Raw genomic sequence first — 22694 nt, 5'->3', positions numbered from 1 at the left:
TTCCGGAGAATGGAGAGGCGATGTCAGCAAAAGGAAGGGAGGGGCAGACCTGTATAAGTGCTGAGTCATGGAGCCACACCCCATGGCCTATATAAAGGATCTGCTTTCTGGCATTCTTTGAGTCAGGCAAAGTCTAATTTGGATTGCTGAAGTCACATCCTGGTCTCCTGCCTGCCCTGAGAACTCTGACAGAACTTTGGCAAAGCTGCAGAGGCTTTGCAGCCACGCTTGATATGGACTTCCCCAACCCGGCCGTCAGAGGAGGAGTGGGACACAACAATTTGCGTGACACCTCACATGCACCCTTCCTGATCCATGCCCCCCCAATATGCCAGTCGTGGGTTTCAATTTTTTTTACTACCGGTTATGTGGGCGTGGCTTGGTGGGCGTGGCTTGGTGGGCGTGGCTTGGCTTAGCGGGCTTGGCAGGGGAAGGATACTGTAAAATCTCCATTCCCACCCCACTCCAGGGGAAGGTTACTGCAAAATCCCCATTTCCTCCCGATCAGCTGGTGCTTGGGAGGAAGAGAATAGATGGGGGTGGGGTCAGTCAGAATTTTTACTACTGGTTCTCCGAACTACTCAAAATTTCTGCTACCGATTCTCCAGAACTGGTCAGAACCTGCTGAAACCCACCTCTGCCATATGCCCTCCTTGACCCACATCAGAGGTGGGTAAATACCACCTCTGGCTGGCCCCGTCCCCATCTATTCCCTGCCTCCCAAGTCCCAGCTGATCAGGAGGAAATGGAGATTTTACAGTAACCTTCCCCTGGAGTGGGGTGGGAATGGGGATTTTGCAGTATCCTCCCCCTGCGATGCCCACCAAGCCACGTCCACCAAGCCAAAACCACAGAACCGGTAGTAAAAAAAATTGAAACCCACCACTGGTCATAAGTCCCTTTTTTCAGTGCCGTTGTAACTTTGTATGGTCACTAAATGAACTGTTGTAAGTGGAGGACTACCTATATAAATGATCTTTCCAGCATTTTTTTCACAGAAGGGATGAATACCATTCTTCATTCTCCATTCCTTGCTGGCCCTGAGTTGGTTTTGGCCATGCCGTGGTACATAAGCCATAAACTACAAGGAAGGAAGGAATGCAATATCCAAGTGCACTTTGCCTTCCTGTAGCACAAATTTTTTTTTATGGCGGCCTCTCTTTTGCTTGATCCAATGAAGCAGAGAATGACAAGAGAATCTGCCCAAATCCTAAGCTTTTTAAAGAACTAAAGAACGAGCATTGGCTTCATGTGGGTAAGAAGAGCATAACCATGAAAAATTCGGTTCCACAATGGATTACACCCAAAAGATTGGGGAATGGATCACGCTCCTCCTTGGGAGAATTGCCTTACCAGAAAACAAATCTTTGAACAGTGCAGCAAATCCACATCTCTGAGTAATTGCGTTGTCAGTATAATGCCTAATGGTGGAATTCAGATGGTGTAGCTCCAACACATTATGCAGCCTGCCTAGCCAGCACCATTTAAAGGGCAGCAGGCAAAGGTGGGTGGGTTCATCAAATGTGGCAATAGAAGTGATGTATGTGCCCAGGAGGAAAAGTGCTTGAGGGGGCAGGACTCTTCTCTTTTGACTGGAATCCGAGAACAGAGAATTTGCTGTGACAGTCCAAAATGAGGCCACACCAGAGCTTCTGGAGAAAGAGGGGCAAATCATGGCATGCATTTCATTTCATTTCATTCCATTTCATCAGAGGTTTTTCTTTAAAAAGGAAACATATATAATCAACATGCAGAGGATTATAACCAGGAAAGACCATCCCACAAGGAACATAGTGGAAATCCAAATGTTTTCTTTAGGGCTATTGCATTTTTGAATTTATACCCAATATAATTGGCTTCATTAACAAAGGTTTAAAAATACTCATCTTCAATTTAGCAGCCATTGTCCCCCAAAACTATGACTTTTCCCTACCATTAGTAATTATTTATGTGCATGCTGCACTTTCTTGGCAAAACACATTCTGTTATTTTTGAAGAAAGGAGGATAGAATAGAATAGAATAGAATAGAATAGAATAGAATAGAATAGAATAGAATAGAATAGAATTTTTATTGGCCAAGTGAGATTGGACACACAAGGAATTTGTCTTGGTGCATATGCTCTCAGCGTACATAAAAGAAAAGATACCTTCATCAAGGTACAACACTTACAACACTTAATGATAGTCATAGGGTACAATTAAGCAATCAGGAAACAATAGAATAGAAACAATAAAGCAAAGAGCACTGTAAATAGTTAGCCTTTGTTTTAGATTTAGGGAAGGGAAGCAGTGGTGGTATTCAGTTGGTTCTATCCGGTTCAGGTGAACCGCTAGCAGCAGATGCAGGAGGCTCGCCCACCTACCCAGACGTCATCATGCCTGGACGTTTTTGACACTCTGCACATGCGTGGAAGGCTCTGTGTATGTGTGGAGGTAGCGCGTGCGCTCACATTTGTGTACCAGTAGCAAAAGTAAGTGAATGCCATCCCTGAAGGGAAGGGAAGGGAAGGGAAGGGAAGGGAAGGGAAGGGAAGGGAAGGAAAGGAAAGGAAAGGAAAGGACTGTGCTCCTGAGAATTTGTTCCAGAACAGGATTATCAGAATTAGCTTGAATATGCAAATCTGTAAATTCACTGGGTTTATATTATTCAACATAAAATACCACAGGATTGTGTAATTCTGGGCATACGGAGCATTCTAACGATGCATAGATTAGGCTGTTACCAGTAGTTCTTTTTATCATAATAGAAATTAGTTTGGCTGTGAGTGACTATTCAAGGCTGGATCTCAGTCAGAGGTCCTTCTTATTACTCAATAATATCTGAACTAAAGATGCCAAGAACTCAAGCTGGGTCTTTCTGCATTAAAGCAGGTGCTCTGCCACTGAGCTATGGCTTATTCTATGATATATATTGTTAAATTGCTACCTGGAGAGAAACTGAAAAAGAGTTATTTTACAATTACTCCCGTCTCTCTGCTGCCGTCTTAAAAAAATAAATAAATCAGCATTTCAGGAGAATGCATTGCGTAAATAAAAAGATGATTTGGAATGCTAAATAAATAAAAATAAATAAAAATCCAAAAGAGGCAGCTGTAAAATACTTACAACCTCCACTGTCTATAAAACTGAGTTACTCATCCAAGAATACTAAAACTATCATTGGCAGATATTTCTCTTGTTAACAAACGTGAAATGCTCCTTTCGCAGGTGTTGAGCACTTTGCAAATATGATGCCCTTTAGGGAAGAGAAGCTTAATAGGAAACAACTTGCTTAAAAATATATATATATATATTTTCCCTGATGGACATTTTTAAGCCTTTTTCACTTCATATTGCTACCATTACTTGGGCAGGTTGCTATTGCCTTTTAATGTATCGAATCATAGATGTCAAAACTGGATTCTAATCTCCAAAAAAAGAGATGGATTTTTTTTTCTCATTGTGAAATTTTAATATATTTTCATCTTGGCCTATGGAACGGAATTTCCCCAGAATTGAAACTGAGTGCTATGTGAAACTCTCTAGGACATCTCTTTCAGCCTCTTACCAGGGGTGGGCTGCTGGAGGTTCGCAGGGGTTCGGGAGAACCTCTAGCTAAGATTCCGTGCAATTCAGAAACCCCCAAATCCCACTTCTGGCTGGTCCTGCTCCATCCACTCCGCCCTTCCCAGGAGCCCCCACACGGCCTGTTTTGAATGCAGGTAAGTGCAGGGCGTGCACAGAGGCTTAGGGAGGGTGAAAAATGGGCATACCGGAAGTTCGGGAAGGCCAGAAACAGGCCAGGAGGTTCGAGGAAAGCCTCCGGAGCCCGGGGAGGGCAAAAACACCCCCCCTCGCTGTGGTGCAGGAGATCGACTAGGCCACACCGACCATGGCCACACCCACCCAGCAACCAGGTGGAGAACCCCTTGCTAAAATTTTTGAAGACCACCCCTACCTCTTACCAATTGGCCCTAAAAAGAAATGCATTTTCTTTCACCCTCTGCTGATCCATCCACAGTTTTGTGATAAGTTTTGCCTGTCGTGAAGAACTACTGCTAAAGATGCCCGCAATAATATGTGCAAATCCATTTACTTATTTGAAACACCACAATAGTTGCAATAATGTAAAACGGCTGTCATAAAAGACAGCATCCAAGCTGAACTTCACAAACTCCCTAGCTGAATGTCACGACCGTCTTTTGAATCCTAAGTTGAATCTATTCAGTGCTATGATGCTAGCACAATTATAGGACATATGTGAATATTGGAGGCCATCTCATCTGAAGTTGTTATCCTATGTTAAAGAACTAAGGGCATTTCTGCACAGTTGAGTTGACATGTTCTCCACCGATCTGTCAGGCTGACCTGACTGAAGCCATTTTTGACCGCTTCTGTGTTGCCACCATCTTTGGGTCAACGGAAAACTATTTCCATGAAATTTGCTGCTGGATGGATCTTTATTCTATCTGTTGCTTGTGGCGTCATCTGCCTTTCCTCCAAGATATGCTTGTTAGTGCCTGAAAGCCAGAAATTGTCCTTAATTTGATAGGAGGACAAACACTCCTTAACACTACACAGCTAATGATATCTGAAGGACATCTCACTCGTGGGCTAGAGACCAGATGAAGGTCATTCGGGATGGATGAGGGACAAGGCAGAACAAACTGTTGCTCGGCATGATTGTGGTGTGCTTAGCTGCAAGACAGAACTGGATCAGAGGAAGGTCAGAAATTGAGAAAAGGACACAGTGCTTTGCCTTCTTCCTGTTTACCATCCTGAATTTAAACTTCTTCCAGGATGGAATATAGTTAAAACTGGTGGACAAGACTGTGTATGTCATGGTAGATACAGTTAATAAGTGGTTTCTTTCAATATTTTGACGGCAGTTAGAAATTATGTCAAGAGGTGCTTAATTCAAAAAAAGAGAACAATCCTCCATGAATCTTCTCTTCACAAGGATGCTTTCATCTGCTCTGAAATGAATTTCTAGATTATTTTCAGACAGGAAACTCCTTCCACTACCAATCAACAACTCTTCCATTTTGTTTTTCTTAATAGATCGTTTAGCAGTTTCTTTTACTGTACAGCTACTTTACTTTGTTTTCAGAAATTAGGTGAGAGTTCACGCAAGGCTATTTTTGGATAACCTTTCCATATATTTCCAGTTTTTTCTTTGATTCCCCCTCCCCCCACAAAAAATAAAATAAAATTTGAAAACAAGAAAATTAAACGAGAAAATGCAACACTGAAAATATGTTTATTATGAACAGTGTTATTGGACTATCTACCTGAAATTATAGTTAGTGCAAGAGAAAAAAACAGAAGAGAAAATTTGGCTGAATTACAGATGGAAAAAAAGGAATCCAAAAAGAATAATTCTGGATTCTAAAGAATGAGCCTGTGAAAATATGATAATGAATTTAGGGTAATGGCAAATTAAAGTTTTCTGGGATTTTATTCTGGATTATACAGGGCGACAAAGAGGCAGATGGTACATATTTGGAGGCATTTTTCTTCTTTCACAACTTCTCTTTAAAGAAGGAGCATGGCTACAGATGGGAGAAGCTGTGGTGTGTAATTTAACTGCTCAAAATTGACAAAGAAGGTGCTATCAAACCAAGAGTTATTTCAAAAGATTCATGCTTCCTTCTGAAACCCTTAAATCAGATTCAAGAATTTCACTCGGCATTGCTGCATCTAAATGTTTAGAAATACCTCACAATGTAACTATGTGAGATAAAGGAAAAGAGTGATAGATGTTGTGGCCTCAGATGCTCAATTGCCAAATAAAGTAAAATTAAATTAAATTAGGCAGGCACCAGAGGGGGGAAATGGCCTTCACAGGCACTCTTCCTCCACTGTTTCCTGCATCTCCCCCGTGCACAAATATACACTCTGGAGCCAGCAGTCTCTCCCCATTTGATAGCATATAATAATGTACAGTATATTCACTGCAGTCCTCACAAAGATGAAGGGATTGTCCAATTATTAGGGGCAGGCATGTTTTTGCCGTGTTGGTATGAAAATATGTGACAGACGCAGTTGGGAGGGATGCCATGAAGCCCAGCAGAGAGAAGAAGGCGGCTGGTGACTGGAACAAGGTCATCCTCAGGTCATTTCCACAGCATCCATAGGGTACCATTTTACCAGCAGCCTATCACCTTCCAGCTGCTTTCCTATTGGCCAAGAGGGATGCATAATTGCTTCTTTCATTCCAGCATGTGCCAGATGGAATCACCACTGCCCACACTCTCTGCCTACCGGTGCTTTTGTCTGCCAGTAGTCCCACCATCTTGTTTCTGAAGCTGGGACCTTATTGCTATTGCTGTTATTAGTATTATGATGATCCAAGTGATAAGGTCAAGGAATACACAAAATTGTTGCCCTTTAGCCAGATTGACATCTTTCTCTCTCTCTCTCTTCCCCTCCCCTCCCCCTCTGTCTCCAACCCTGCTAAAATTTAATACTGGCAATTTTATACTTAAACATAGTAGTCTAGTAATAACAATTGATAGCAACAACAACAATACAAACCTATTCCAGGTCCTTGGGAAGAACTTGATAAATTGATAAAAATGCCAAATCCAATTTAAACAATTGCAGACTGTGTGACCAACCATAATAGTATAACGTTTTCCTCACATATTAAATGACAACAACCCTAGCTTGGCATTGCACATTTGAGAATGGGTCTGGTGCAGCTCCCTCTTTTAGATGTTGTACATTGCATCCCATTAATGTAATACAGTAGCCATATAGGAAATTCAAATGCAAAACACACCAATAAAGGTATATTGTTAGAAATGTAATCTATGTAATAGCTCCACATATGTCAAGACTGGAAAAGGGAAACTGAGGAGAAGCTGTTTGCTCTTCCAACTCAACAAACCATTGGAAAGAAATTATTGAAAAAAGCTCAGGACTCTTGTCATTACAATAACTCCTCAAAAACAAGGCAATATGGGAATCAAAATTGGTGTAGTAGGAGAAGTTAGCAAAGCAAAGACTGAATTTGAAAATGGGCCACCAGATCTGGCCAGGGATTGAGGAGATAAACATTATAAACAAACAAACAAACATCCCCAGAATATCCCAATGGGAGAGGCAAGTGGTTCAAGGGTTGAGCAGATTTCTCTGGCACTGCCGGTCAGGGACGTATGTGTCTGTCGTTTGGGGCAGGGGTGAAATCTTAATTTTTTTGCTACTGGTTGTGTGGGCGTGGCTTGGTGGGGTCATGTGACTGGGTGGGCATGGCTATGTAACCATGTGACTGGGAGGTCAAAAGACAGAAACTCACTAACAATGTCCTGCTGGAGCAGGGTTGGACTAGATGACCTCCAGGTCCCTTCCAGCCCTGGATTATCCTCTGAAGCTGCGTCTAGTGCCAGGTTTGTACTCCTTCCTTCCCCTCCTCCTTCCTGCCTTCCTTCCTTCCTTCCCTGCCTCCCTCCCTCCTTTCTTTCTCTCTCTCTCTCTCTCTCTCTTAAAAACAAACCCCCCTGCACACCCCATTTTTCCTCCCAGCCTACCTGAAGCCTGCTAGCCAAACCAAAAAATGTGGGGGGGGGAGTCCCACTAGCCAAACCAAAAAACGGGGGGGATTCCGCCCCCCATTTTTTGGTTTGGCTAGTAGGCTTCCATGAAGCCTGAAGCCTGCTGGGAGGAAAAACGGACTCCTCCCCCATTTTTTGACTAGCACCCACCTGAGCCACGCGATCATCAGAGATTTTTTTTAACTTTTAAAAGCATTTTTTCAGCCGAAGGAAAAAATGCTTTTAAAAGTAAAAAAAAAAACACCTCTGATGATCGTGCGGCTCAGCTGGGCATTGGCGGGGCAGGGATTTTTGCTATTGGTTCTCTGAACCACCCACTGCCATCGCTACTGGATTGGGTGATCCAGTCCGAACCGGGAGCATTTCACCCCTGGTTTGGATACAATTTATTTTATTTATTTATTGTTTCAATTTCTATACTGCCCTTCTCCCAAAGGACTCAGGGCGGTTTACAGCCAAAGTAAAAACAATTAGAAAAAGGAAAATTTAGAGTTGGTTGAAGACAATTGCATAGGTATTCCATTTATATTTCTGCAAATGTACCATTCTAGTTAGGGGCCCTCCCAACAGCAAGGTACAAAACAGGAAATCAGCATGCAGAGTGAGCACCTCTGCGCAGCATGCAGTTGAGATTTGGGAGGTGTGCACATTGGCCAGTTTGCAGCCGTCTGCAATCTCCGCTTACCGATCAGCCTCCCTTCACAGTGGAAGTAGGCAGCAATACTTACGTGCAGTTGCAGCAGCTCTAAATCAGCCTTCATAATGCTGCTTTCTGCCTCCTCTTGCCTCTTGATCACACAGCCAGTGGCACACTTCCATCCCACTTTCCGCTTCCCAAGGCACATTCACCTACAGAAACACAGTGCACACTGATGGTGGACTTTTTGATTTTGGTGTGTCAAAAATTGGGAAAGTGCTTAATTTGACTGTACTGGTGTGTCACCAGTGGTGGGGTTTCAAATGTTTTTACTACCGGTTCTGTGGGTATGGCTTGGTGGGAATTGCTTGGTTTGGTGGGTATGGCATGGGAAGGATACTATAAAATCTCCATTCCCTCCCCAGTCCAGGGGAAGGTTACTGCAAAATCCCCATTTCTTCCTGATCAGCTGGGACTCGGGAGGCAGAGAATAGATGCGGGTGGGGCCAGTCAGAATTTTTACTACCGGTTCTCCAAACAACTCAAAATTTCCGCTACCGGTTCTCCAGAACTGAAACCCACCTCTGTGTGTCCCCCGCCTCCAAACCAAAGTGAAGAAGTTATCTAACTTTTCCCCTTCCCCCCATCTAAGCCATCCTGAAGAAGTGGCATTTGGTGGCAGTGCCGAGTTTGGGCCTGAAGTTCAGACTTCAGCTCTATTGCTGCCACTTCCACTCAAAAAAGCTGCCTCGTGCCATTCTCCAAGGTATGTGAGCCTTGGGGACGATGTAACTGCCCCCACAGACCAGCGTTTCCCAGTAACTGCTGCATGCCACTTACTTTCAGGCTGTGTTGTCTTTCTGTTGACAGGCCCCTCAGGCCTATCCGAGGCTACTCCGGGTCACATGAAGCCTTCGCTCTTGAAGCGGCTTCAGACAATGGTCTTCTGCGGCCTCTGAAAACTGCACGAAAGCAGTGCCCTATTCTTACACGGTTTTCAGTGGTTCAGGAGAAAGCATGACAGCACGTCCCATTCTCGAGGACAAGAGGTGCTTTTGAGAATATTTGAAGTTAGTGAATACTGGTGTGTCATTCCAAATGTCGTGATGTGTTACCTTTGATATACATGTCATAGGTTTGTCATCACTATAGGAACCTAGAAAGGAGACTCGAAACCATACTCATGGGCCACACTTATACACACATATAAGTCCCAGTTGGAAAAGTGCTGATATACATAGTGAAATCTTACTTTGCCGCCCCCCCCCCACCTCCCAGAAGTGGTTTAGGGAGCATTAATTCAGATGCTCCCTAAAGTTTAGGGGTGAAATGCTCCCAGTTTGGACCGGATCGGGTGATCCAGTAGTGATGGGGGCGGGTAGTTTGGAGAACCGGTAGAAAAAAATCCCTGCCCCCCTTCCCCGCCCATGCCCACCCAATCACACGGTCCCCACTTGCCTATTTGGCAGCTTCCTGCTTCTTTCGGTCTCGCTCACTATTCCGGCCTTGATTCGGCTCCTGCAATCAATTGCATCAGTTAGCAACTGAATCTGCCTGCCTGCAATCCATCTCATCAGTGAGCAACTCAATCTGCCTGCCTTTTCCCTTGAATTGGGTAAGTAAGGGGGGGGGACTTTAAAAAAATAGTTAATTGGGGTTTTTAAAGGAGTTTTATTTATTTTTTTAGACATAGCAATTTAAAGTTAAGGAAGTTTTAAATTTAGTTGCTTTAATCTAAAGATATAAATAAAGTAACATAAAATAATAAAATAAAATATTTGTGCAGCTTTCTGAGATTTGGTGTGTTTCTGTAGTGTTTCACTCTAACTGCACAAACACACAAGATTTCACAAAGCTGTATGTGGCATTTTGTGTGCGTGTGTGAGTCAGTTGTGTTGTGTTGTGTTGTGTTGTATTGTGTGTGTGTGTAAAGTGTGAAAGTTGGTTTTTGAGCTGCTTGTGGCTGTGTGAGGTTTCTGCTTGTTGCAGGGCCCATTTTGGGTGAGGTGCAGCTGCTTTTACATTGTGTGTGAGTCGATTGTGTTGTGTTGTGTGTGTAAAGTGTGAAAGTTGGTTTTTGATTCCTCTTATTGTTTTGTGTACTTCGTTTATTATTTTTTAAATTTATTGTTATTGGCCATGCCCACCCGGTCACCTGACGACCAAGCCATGCCCACCAATTAAGCCACGGCCACAGAACCGGTAGAGAAAATTTTTAGATTTCGCCCCTGCCCTAAACCACTTCTGATCAAAACGTTGAAAAGGTGTTTAGCAGCCATTTTCTGCAGGCATTCCCTACTTTGTTGGATAAGCACTTGGAATTTTCTAACAATAAGGGAAGAATTATGGAGAGGCTGCGGATCCATAAGTATGGTAGTGAAGGAAAGCATATTGAGGATAGTGGTGCAAACAATGATTGAGGATAAAACTTTGATGGGAATTGCTGCTTCCTGTTTCTTTTTATTTACATTCCATTTTACTATTACTATAAAAGAGTTGGTATAAATAGTAAAAGCTTAGACATCCTGCAGGCAGTTAGTAGCTGCTGATTTGCTGTTTATCACTTTTTTATGTCCTGTTTTAAGCTGTTGATAATTGTATAGCTTTATGTCATTTCCTTTGCTATATTTTTGTCATTATTTCACAGTGCTTTGATTGTTGTCAGAAAAACAGTTTATAAGTGCTTGGAATAAACACACACATAAAAATATTCTCATTTGGGGATTTGGAGAGTGACATTGTGGGATGGGAAGGCAGGAAATATTTTACGAGCAGAAGTTTATGAAAGGACATTCGCTGGAGCAGCCAAAATTTGGGAGAATATGATTTTTTTATGAGGGTAGGAGTCTCTTTCTTTCTTTCTTTTCTTTCTTTCTTTCTTTCTCTTTCTCTCTCCCTCCCTCCCTCCCTCCCTCTTTCTTTCTTTCTTTCTTTCTTTCTTTCTTTCTTTCTTTCTTTCCTTCCTTCCTTCCTTCCTTCCTTCCTTCCTTCCTTCCTTCCTTCTTTCTTTCTTTCTCCCTCCCTCCCTCCTTCCCTCCCTCTTTCTTTTTCTTTCTTTCTTTCTTTGCTTCTTTCTTTCTTTCTCTCTCTCTCTCTCTCCCTTCCTATTTCTTTCTTTCTTTTTCTTTCTTTCTCTCTTTCTTTCTTTCTTCCTCTCTCTTTCTTGTCTCTCTCCTCCTCCCTCTTTCTTTCTTTCTTCTTTCTTTCTTTTCTTTCTCTCTCTCTCTCTCTCTCTCTCTCTCTCTCTCTCTCTCTCTCTCTCTCTCTCTCTCTCTCTCTCCCTCCCTCCCTCTTTCTTTCTTTCTTTCTTTCTTTCTTTCTTTCTTTCTTTCTTTCTTTCTTTCTTTCTTTCTTTCTTTCTTTCTCTTTAGGAAGAAGGACTTTCGGAAGCAAAATGTTTGTATAATATGTTGCTCCACAGTGGTCTTCTTCAAACCATCCGGTATGTTGCATTATAACTTCCATCATTTCCAACCCATCAGGGCATTGACCTTGCTAGCTGGAGACAACGGTACTTGTGATTCAATAAGACCATCAGTCTGGGGAGGTTGTACAAGTTCATACTGTATAGAATATGAATGTTGGATTAAGCAAATCTGTATCGGTAAAAGAAAACAGGTGGAGTGAGGCTAAAAAAAGTTGAGTTAGTGGGGATGGAACCTCAGTTGAACAACGGTGGACATGCAGAGTCAAAGGTTATTTTGCAAAAAGAACTGAATATTGCGAAGTGTTCTAAAGGCCAGACCAAACTGTTCATCTAGTTTAGTTTAACGCTGTAATAGTAAGAAGGGATCTTGGAAGAGAACTTGGAGGTCATCTAGTCCAACCCCCTGCTCAGGTGGGAGAACTATACCATTTCAGACAAACGGCTGTCCAGTCTCTTCTTAAAAGCCTCCAGTTTTGGAGCACCTACAACTTCCAAAGGCAATTTGTTCCACTGGTTGCTTGTTCTCACTGTTAGGAAATTTCTCCTTAGTTGTAGGTTGCTTCTCTCCTTGATTAATTTCCATCCATTGTTTCTTGTCTTGCCTTCAGGTGCTTTGGTACATAAGTTGCCCTCCCATCTTCTTTGTGGCAACCCTTCAGGTATTGGACGACTTATTACCAAGAGTACTGTGGGCATTTAACCAGCACAAAAGAAGGCAGCGATCTTGTCTTATTGATTGATTGATTGATTGATTTGTCAACAAGTATAAGGAAACAGATAACAATATAGACATAGACATGGACACATGAAAAAGAATTAGCACAAATAAAAGGATATAAATAGGCAAAACATAGCCATAAACACATAGAATGATTACATATAAATGAGGACAATAGGACAGGGACGATAGGCACACTGGTGTGCTTATGCACGCTCCCTTAATGATCTGATTTGAAGATCATTTGGAACATAAAGGTATACCCCCCAAATATAAGACTTCACACCCAGGCTTACATGCCATTAGTTTTGTTCAAAGCTTTTCCTAAATGGTGTGAGCCACTAGCTAAGGTCATTTCTTGTGCCTAGAAATACGTTAATGATGTGCTGGGGGAACTAGTACCTCCTTCTATCGAAAGGAATGGAATAGGGGCCTTGATGGATAGAGACATAGAGCAGTGGAAAGAGAGACGGGAGGGAGAATGCTCTGAAATAAGCTTATAGGTGGCTACTTGAGTGATATGCAGTGAGTGCCGCCAGGTGAGAGAGTTTTCTTTAAGCCACCCAAAATGTTATTCCCGTTTGCATCTGGGCAACCCCACTACTGATGGCTGCGTATCATCTCTTTGCCCCCACCTCCCTAGCATTACTTCTCCCATGCTATAAATAATTGTGTGGCAGCAGAAATCCAGCAGGTGAAGCACTGCAGCACAGAGATGCAGGGGTAGTCTGCTGGCTGCTGATTCACCATCCAGCGCTTAAAGATGAAGGAAAATGACAAGCCATCAAGAACGGAGTTGGGAAGAACAAAGAAGCGACTTGCTAGGAAGGTTCGCTTCCCTTCATTCCACCCTCCCTTCCCAATCGGAATATGTTTCCCAACCTGTCCTCTGATGGTATGAAGGGCTCCCTCTTCAACCACATCTCTTTGCACCCAGTTTAGTCCGAGGAGAGGCCTATCCTTGTTTCCTGGAGAGACAGAAACATTGGAGAAAAGGTTCCCTGGCTCACAGCTGTATAAAGGAGGCAGACAGATGGGGCAGGCAAGATCTCATCCATCATGCCACCGTCCCTAGAGTGAAATTGCCAGCATGGGCATTGTGAGCCAACCTTGATACATGTACTCATGACACAGCTGTGCAAATCTGAGAGAAAGCTTCACGCTTTGCTCTCGCAATCAGGACACAGATTTGGGCTTTTAAAAAGCGATCCATTAGAAAAGAATGGAGGAAAGATCATAATTGTTTCAGCGTTGATTGCCTCAAAACAAACCCATTGTCCAAGCAATTTTGCAACAGCCTTCCCCTCAAAGTATTTGTTTGCTATGAAATGTTAATCCAAAATGCTAGGACATTCATTCGGTTTCTTTTCATAGGCAATTCAATCTGTAATCAGGTTATGCTGAAGTACTTGGAATTAAGCCGAGCTGTAGCATGAGATTGATTTTACCCGAAGTAGCTAAATTGAGCCTGAGGTCCATCAGGCTGTGGAGGGGGAATATGAGACTGGCCATTATGATAGTGTTTTTAATCTACATTTTAAGAACGTGTGAGGAATGTATGCATTTTAAAAATATATTTAAGGGCTTTTGATCTGGTATTATAAACAGCACGAATTATTTCTGTTTTGTTTTATAGTCTTGAGAAAAGCAAGACCACATATCTTCCAAGTAAACATAGCAAGTGTCAATCAGCAGATAAGACTTACAGAGGTTCCACTGATACATCTCTACTTGGGACTCCTGTATGTTATTTGGTTTCTTGTAGGAAGGAAGCTTTAAAGTTTAGTTCAGTGAAATGTTTTGGACATTTGTTCAGAAAGCACCATAACTTTAGTATGCATTTCAATGAAATAGGTAATTTAACAGAATAACAAAATAACATAGTTGAGAGAAACTTTGGAGGTCTTCTAGTCCAGCCCGCTACTCAAGCAGGAGAACCTATACTTAGGGCCGGGTTACTTACGGGACCGCCTACTGCCACTGATTGCCTCCCACCGACCCGTGTGCTCTCACAGAGAGGGACTCCTCAGGGTGCCGTCCGCCAAACAATGTCGGCTGGCGGCCCCCAGGGGAAGAGCCTTCTCTGTGGGGGCTCCCACCCTCTGGAATGAACTTCCCCCAGGACTCCGTCAACTTCCTGACCTTCGGACCTTCCGCCGTGAGTTGAAGACTTACCTATTTATTCGCGCAGGACTGGCATAGAAATTTTTAGTAGCTTTTATATTTTGATGTAAATTTTATGGGGCTTTTATGGTTTTAAATGGTTTTAATCTCGGCCTGATATTTAATAAGTTTTTTAATCATGGTTTTATTGTGTACATAATTATTGTTTTATTCTGGCTGTGAACCGCCCTGAGTCCTTCGGGAGAAGGGCGGTATAAAAATCTAATAAATCTAATCTAATCTAATCTAATCTAATCTAATCTAATCTATACCATTTCAGGCAAATGGTTGCCCAGTCTTTTCTTAGAAACCTCCAGTGTTGAAGCACCCACAACTCTGAAGGCAAGCCATTCCACTGGTTAATTATTCTAGTTGTCAGGAATATTTCTCTCATTTCTAGGTTGGTTCTCTCCTTTAGTTTTATGGGATTTGCTTGTGATCTGGAATGTAGATTGGTGCAAGCAGCACAGGACAGGCATGTCTGAGACAAGCTGTTATCAACAGAACAGAATATTTGTAACTGAGGGTTAAATTGGGGTGTCCTGGGTCCTCTCCAAGCTTGGTTGTTTTCTTGCAGATATTGCAATACTCAATTAGATAGCATTATGGGTGGTCATTGAGTAGTTAATTATGCTAACGAAAAATAAATTCTTATTGTGCAGGAACAGCAAAGCAACCAAAAGACTCCACCCAACTATAGTTAGGGACTATAGTATGTAATGATGCTATTCACACAGTCTCATTGTTTTCAATAGAATTATTATTAGCTGGAAGGAAGGGGGGGAAAAAAGACCGATAACACTTTAAAAAGATCAGTGTTGTGTAATGCATATTTGTAACATCAGAAGTCCAAGCAAAATCTCCTGATGGGTGCAAGTGCCCATCTGACAAGAAAGAAGGTATTTTGATATGTTGATGAAGATTTTCAGTCTTCCAGGTACAGTTGACTGGAAGTTGAGTCATGGCAACAGGGCTTTTTTTCTTTTCCTATTGATTTGAAATGCTTCGCTGCTTATCCAAGTAGCTTTGTCAGTCTGAGCAAATTGGTTTGACACTTTGGACAGGGAAGATAGATGGTCTGAGAGAGGAGTGAAGGAATCCATTTATGGCAAAATGAAAAACCCTTCCCTCAATAGAGGTGGACCACAGACCCAACCTATTCCCCCATTTTTTTTTATGTCTATGGAGATTCTCAGTCATCCAGGTCATGGTTGTCCCAAAGGTGCTTTTTTAACAGGCAACTAGACTTTCTTTGTTTTTCCTTGAGGACCTTTCTCTTCTCATCCAAGAAGCTTCTTGGATGAGAAGTGAAACGGCTTCAAAGAAAAGCAAAGAAAGCCCGGTTGCCTGTTGAAAAAGCACTTTTGGGATACCCCCCCCTTTTTTTTTTAATGCTGCTCTTTCATTAGTCCCCAGGAAAATTAAGACCACAGATTCACCAGGTAAGCCCCACTTAATGACCCACCTAGGGGCAAGATTTAGAACGTTTGCATCCCAACTAATCTCTGTTTATTCAGGTTAGGTGAGAAATGAAACCATCCTGGAGGACATATATGGGGTTCCCCAACCAACTGTCTCAGACTGAAGAACCTATTTAGATAAGCAGAGGAACGTTTCGAACCAACCAGAAAAGGAAATAAGTCTAGTTGCCATGACTCAACTTCCAGAAAAGGTCTGTTGATGCTCAACCAGGCTTAATTCTTTATTTAAATCTGTTACCCTTCTTATCTTGTTGGGCTAGTTCAGAGGTCTTCAATCTTGGTCCCTTTAAGACTTGTGGACTTCAACTCCCAGAGTTCCTCAGCCAGCTTTGCTGGCTGAGGGACTCTGGGAGTTGAAGTCCACAAGTCTGGGAGTTGAAGTCCACAAGTCTTAAAGGGACTAAGGTTGGAAACCTCTGGTCTAGTTTGTTCCTGTTGCTTTGACATTTTTTTTATAAAGAAAGTGGCATGCAAATATTTAACATAAAAATTAAAAGAAAGAAAGAAAGTAAAATGAATAATAATCCAATATCATCAGACAGAACCCAAATTCCCAAGTTCTATTCCAAAGCAGCCATCCAGGTATCATTCAGAAGCTACCAGGGACATGAACTTCCTCTATTCTTCTCTATTCTCTTTTTTTTATTTATTTATTTATTTATTTTTTTATTTATTTATTTATTTATTTATTTATTTATTTATTTATTTGTTTATTTATCGTATTTGTATACCGCCCTATCTCCCTAGGGACTCAGGGCGGTTCACAGGCAAATAAAAAAGTACATATAAATACAGAATAAAATATCAATTAAAAAACTTATTCTACACAGCCAAATAATTAAAAAGAACAATATAAATAATAAAACCCATTAAAACCAATATAAATTTAAAATCTAGTCCAGTCCTGCGCAGATGAATAAATATGTTTTAAGCTCGCGGCGGAAGGTTCGGAGATCCGGAAGTTGACGAAGTCCTGGGGGGAGTTCGTTCCAGAGGGTGGGAGCCCCCACAGAGAAGGCCCTTCCCCTGGGTGTCGCCAAACGACACTGTCTAGCAGACGGCACCCTGAGGAGTCCCCCTCTGTGAGAGCGCACGGGTCGGTGAGAGGTATTCGGTAGCAGCAGGCGGTCCCGTAAGTAGCCCGGCCCTATGCCATGGAGCGCTTTAAAGATAGTTTCCAAAACCTTGAAGCGCACCCGGAAGGCCACAGGTAGCCAGTGCAGTCTGCGCAGGAGAGGTGTCACATGGGAGCCACGAGGCTTTCCCAGCTTCTGGTACTTACGTTATTATAGCTTCTTTTAACTGCCGTGGCCATATCACAAGATCAAATTTAAGGAGCTTCCATGTGGATTCCCCAAGGTTCATATTTACTTTTGCCCTAAGCACTTTTTCTTTTATGATGTTTAGGATCCCCAAAATGTGTATAAGCCATGGTCCAGTAATGGTGGCACTCATTAATACCTGACAGTTACGTTGCTTATTTGTGCCTTTATTCTTTATGAATTTCAGGTTGGTGCTGAAAATTTATTGCACAGAAAGTATTGCCAAAATGTCTTCCCTGAAGGGCAATTGTAATAACGCAAAATACAAGAACATCATTCAAAAATATTATTGGTAGCATTTGTAAAATAGTACATCAAAGTGAATAAAATGAAGGGCTATTATGCACGTATTGATATTTACAGTTGCCCTTGAGGTAGAAAAGTTAACGCGTTGCATTTTTGAGCAATGAACTTTTGTAAGCGATCATTACTGTTATAGTTATTGCTGCTGCTATCACTGACCAGAGCCAGTACAGTGGTTAACGCATCAGATTAGAAACCAGGAGATTGTGAGTTCTAGTCTTGCCTTAGGCACAAAGCCAATTTGGTGACCTTGGGCCAGTCACTTTCTCTCAACTCTAGGAAAGAAGCAATGGCAAACTTCTGAAAAAACTTGCTAAGAAAACTTCAGGGAGTCTTTCCAGATAGTCTCTAAAAATCAGATATGATTGAACAATTTAAAAAAAAAATCACTGACCCTGCTAGCCAGAGAGGATGGGAGTTTAGTCCAATAAATTTGGAAAGGAAAAGTGAAGAAGGGGGTTGACTAGCAGATTTTGAAAACCATCTTTTCATAAGATCATTGAGTGACCACCAACAATTTTAAAAATGAGGGCCCGTGCCATAGAAATCAATACACACCAACACAAACATGTTTTAAAAGTTTATTCCCACTCTTCATTATTTTTAGAACAAAGGAATAGATGTAGGCAAATTGAGAGATTTATGTAAAACACCACATTTAGCAAGCATAACTTCCACTCAAAGAATAAGAATGTAGTAAAAGAACTCACAAATTACACAATATATACTTTATACCAGACCACACAATTAAAAAAAAATGCTTATGGCACAGATAAAATATGCTCCTAATCATCTTCTTGGTATTTGTTGTCTCTCAAACATATCAGCAAGTATTTATTTATTTGGCGTATTTATGGATCATCTCTCTGTTTACTGGGCACTTGAGGCAATATATAATTTCAAATAAAACAGCAAAATAAATCTAACATACTATAAAAAGGAGAATGAGCAGTGGAACAGGAGCACTCAATTCAATAAAATCAGAATGCTGTGTTAAAAAACACTGAAAGATCAGTAACAGTCCACCTGAAACTTTACTGCCCACCTGAAACAGAATAGAATGAGAATCAATAAATACTTGCACTGACTTTAAAAGAGCAACTCTACGTTTTCTGGGAAAAAATGCTGAGCCTTAGACAACTCCCAGTTTATTGGGTCCAACATGTAATGTTTCATGTAATGACTATCTATGACAGGGGTCTGCAAACTTGGCTCTTTTAAGACTTGTGGACTTCAACTCCCAGAGTTCCTCAGCCAGCAAACAACTAGAACTCTGGGAGTTGAATTCCACAAGTCTTAAAAGAGCCAAGTTTGCAGACCCCTGGTCTATGAAGATTCTCGGTTATCCAGGTCATGGTTGTCACAAAGGTGCTTTTTCAAGAGGCAACTGGACTTTCTGGTCCAGAAAGTTAAGTTGCCTCTTGAAAAAGCACCTCTGGGTCATTTAATGACTGGGTTTTTTTTTTAATATGCCAGTTGTAATCAATGATGCATAAAATTCTCACTCTCGATATGTTTCCAAAACAGAAGATGGGATCTAGGCCTATTTAAAGAGTAGAGTAGAGTAGACTAGGGTAGACTAGACTAGACTAGACTAGACTAGACTAGACTAGACTAGACTAGACTAGAATAGAATAGAATAGAATAGAGCTGGAAGGGACCTTGGAGGTCTTCTAGTCCAGCTCCCTGCTCAAGCAGGAGAACCTATACCATTTCAGGCAAGCGACTGTCTAGTCTCTTCTTGAAAGCCTCCAGTGATGGAGCACCCATGATCTCTGAAGGCAAGCTGTTGCACTGGTTAATTGTCCTCACTGTTAGGAAGGTTGGTGAGATAGAACCTCTTCCACTGGTATTGGGGACAGAGAAGGAAAAATGGCTCTACCCACTGACCTTAATTCACACCTTGCCAACTAAGTAGTGGTGGGGTTCTACTACCACAGATTTCCTACATGCCCATCCACAGCAGGGGTGTCAAATTCGTGCCAAAGTGTTGTTGTCATGTGATGTATTGCGACTTTCCCCCCTTCACTAAAATGAGGGTGGATGTGGCCAGCTCAGGACGCATCCGGCCTGTGGGCCACGAGTTTGACACCCCACTCATTGGTTTAATCAGCTTGCTCTCTAAATCCTCTTAGGCTTATTGGCAAAGCTATTTTGCCTTGCTTTCTTTCTAACCCAGGGAAGGGAGGAGATCATTTTGCTGTTGGACTAACTATCTGCTGCCTCTCTTAAATAAGAGAAGCGGAATCTCTTATCCCAAAGGCGCTTTTTTCAAAAGGAGACTGGACTTTTCTTTTCTTAAGTGCAAGCAAGGCGAAAATAGGTGAAAATATTCTTAAAAATGATTTTTGGTGTTATTGTTTTTTCCTTTTAACAATTCCTTTCAGCACGGAGATGAATTCTTCCAAACCAGGAGAGATCGCGAGAACACCGTAAACGAATTTTCAATCTGCACCAGCATCTGCTATGAAGTTTTTGGGGAACCTGATATTGTGGTCCGCCAGCAGCCTGCGGAGCTGGCAACGGAGTCAGACAGTAATGAGGCTGAGGAAGAACATGGGCCAGTCCTGGAGGTTGGGAAGGCCCAGATGAGGGCTCTGCGTCGGAGGCAGAGGTGGGGCCAGGGCCATCGGGGAGTGATGTGTGGACTCCAGAGCCTCCAGAGGCTGGCAGTAGTGAGGCAGAGGAACAGGAGGAGCCTGTTCCTAATGCACGTATGAGAAGAGCTGCCAGAAGGCAAGAGCAGCTAAAGCAAAGAGGACAACTCGGGACTAGGGCCAAGAGATGATTGGCCCTTCCCATAAGGCTTAAAAGACCAGCAACAGCATTTGGGCTTTTTGCCAGAAAACAACGTTGATAGCCTTGTTTTCTTGTATTTGTTTCGTATCGGTGTCTTCTGAACTTTTGCCAAAAAAGGCCTTTGGCAGTTTGCCTAATTGGACCAAGGTTGGTGAAAGAACTGAGGAATTGTGTTGAGAGGAATTTGCTTTAATTTAGTTGAACTACGCTGAGAATTACTTCATTGTTCGAATAAAGTTCGTTTGTTTTTACACCGACTGAGTTTCCTACTACCTACTTGGGCCTGGGTCACAACACCTGAAGTTGCAGAGAAGCTGGGTAACATTTATAACAGCAGCCAAAGACTCTCAAAGATTGGGATATATTAAAATGTAGCGCATGCATTATAATAGCATTTACTATTTTCTTTAGGCAACGGTCTGCAAAAGGCTTTCAAGGAGTAATAAATTACATACAGTCTCAAGCACAGGGAGTGGCAATTCCTCCTTGCCCCTTCTAAGCGGCACCATGGAAAGAATTACAAATGGAACAGTTAGCATCATGGTAAAAATAGCCAAGCTACTTCTTGCCCATTTCTCTTATGTATTGGTGGTTTTTAATGCTCTGGTGCAAGAATAACTGCATCAAGGAGCAAAGTATTATCAGGGCTGTTCCTGCTCGCTTCTAAAATGCAGCTAGCTGCCTTTTGCTTGTAAACAATTTTCAGCTCATTTGGAGAATGGCTGCTTGTTATTAGGACTGTTGTCACCAGATGGCGCTGCTGCACACAGTCATCCAAGTTCTTAAGGTGGAAGCAAGGAGAAGTTTGTTTGTTTGTCAAACATATACAAGACAGTAGGTATAGGTATAAACATAAACATAAACAAAGAATAGAATAGAATAGAATAGAATAGAATAGAATAGAATAGAATAGAATAGAATAGAATTTTATTGGCCAAGTGTGATTGGACACAAAAGGAATTTGTCTTGGTGCATATGCTCTCAGTGTACATAAAAGAAAAGATACCTTCATCAAGGTACAACATTTACAACACAATTGATGGTCAATATATCAATATCAATCATAAGGATTGCCAGCAACAAGTTATAGTCATACAGTCATAAGCGGAAAGAGATTGGTGATGGGAACTATGAGACGATTAATAGTAGTGCAGATTCATAAATAGTTTGACAGTGTTGATGGAATTATTTGTTTAGCAGAGTGATGGCCTTCGGGAAAAAACTGTTCTTGTGTCTAGTTGTTCTGGTGTGCAGTGCTCTATAGCGTCGTTTTGAGGGTAGGAGTTGAAACAGTTTATGTCCAGGATGCGAGGGGTCTGTAAATATTTTCACGTCCCTCTTCTTGATTCATTCAGTATACAGGTCCTCAATGGAAGGCAGGTTGGTAGCAATTATTTTTTCTGCAGTTCTAATTATCCTCTGAAGTCTGTGTTTTTCTTGTTGGGTTGCAGTACCGAACCAGACAGTTATAGAGGTGCAAATGACAGACTCAATAATTCCTCTGTAGAACTGAATCAGCAGCTCCTTGGGCAGTTTGAGCTTACTGAGTTGGCGCAGAAAGAACATTCTTTGTTGTCCTTTTTTAATGATGTTTTTGATGTTAGCTGTCCATTTTAGATCTTGCGATATGATAGAACCTAGAAATTTGAAGGTTTCTACTGTTGATACTGTGTTGTCAAGTATTGTGAGAGGTGGAAGTATGGAAGGGTTTCTCCTAAAGTCTACCACCATTTCTACGGTTTTGAGTGTGTTCAGTTCCAGATTGTTTTGGTTGCACCACAAGGCTAGTCGTTCGACCTCTCGTCTATATGCGGATTCGTCATTGTCTCGAATGAGACCAATCACTGTTGTGTCATCTGCGAACTTCAGTAGCTTAACAGATGGATCATTGGAGATGCAGTCATTGGTATACAGAGAGAAGAGAAGTGGGGAGAGCACACAGCCTTGGGGGGGCCCTGTGCTAATTGTACAGGTATTTGATGTGATCTTGCTTAGCTTCACCTGCTGCTTCCTGTTTGTTAGGACAAAGGAAGTTAGTACAGATAAATGGGGACAGCAAGACAGGGACGGTAGGCATGCTAGTGCGCTTATGCACGCCCCCTTTACGGACCGCTTAGGAATGGGGTGAGGTCCACTGTAGACAGTTTGAGGCTGAAGCTGTAGGGCAGAGGTGGGTTGCCCCCAGTTCAGACTGATTCTATAGAACCAGTAGTAAATCAGGCGGGAGGCTCTGCCCACTGACCCAAACGTCATCAAAACTCTTCTGCGCATGCACAGAAGACAGCATGCGCGCGGGCACGATGCAAAC

General features: G+C 42.1%; 1 protein-coding gene across 1 annotated transcript in view; it reads left to right on the top strand.

The window, feature by feature from the left end:
- The window catches only part of SMUG1 (single-strand-selective monofunctional uracil-DNA glycosylase 1), a 92899-nt gene extending 72390 nt beyond the window's left edge, over positions 1–20509 (top strand). The window contains exon 4 of the mRNA XM_058173865.1: positions 19975–20509. Within this exon, the coding sequence (XP_058029848.1) occupies positions 19975–20307 (333 nt within the window). The 3' untranslated portion in view covers positions 20308–20509. The remainder of the gene's footprint in view (positions 1–19974) is intronic.
- Positions 20510–22694: the final 2185 nt, after the last annotated feature.

This window comes from Ahaetulla prasina, chromosome 2 (genome assembly GCF_028640845.1).
Source record: "Ahaetulla prasina isolate Xishuangbanna chromosome 2, ASM2864084v1, whole genome shotgun sequence".
NCBI lineage: Eukaryota > Metazoa > Chordata > Lepidosauria > Squamata > Colubridae > Ahaetulla > Ahaetulla prasina.
The sequence above is the reverse complement of the archived record's forward strand: the minus strand, read 5'-3'. Positions and strand labels throughout refer to the sequence as shown.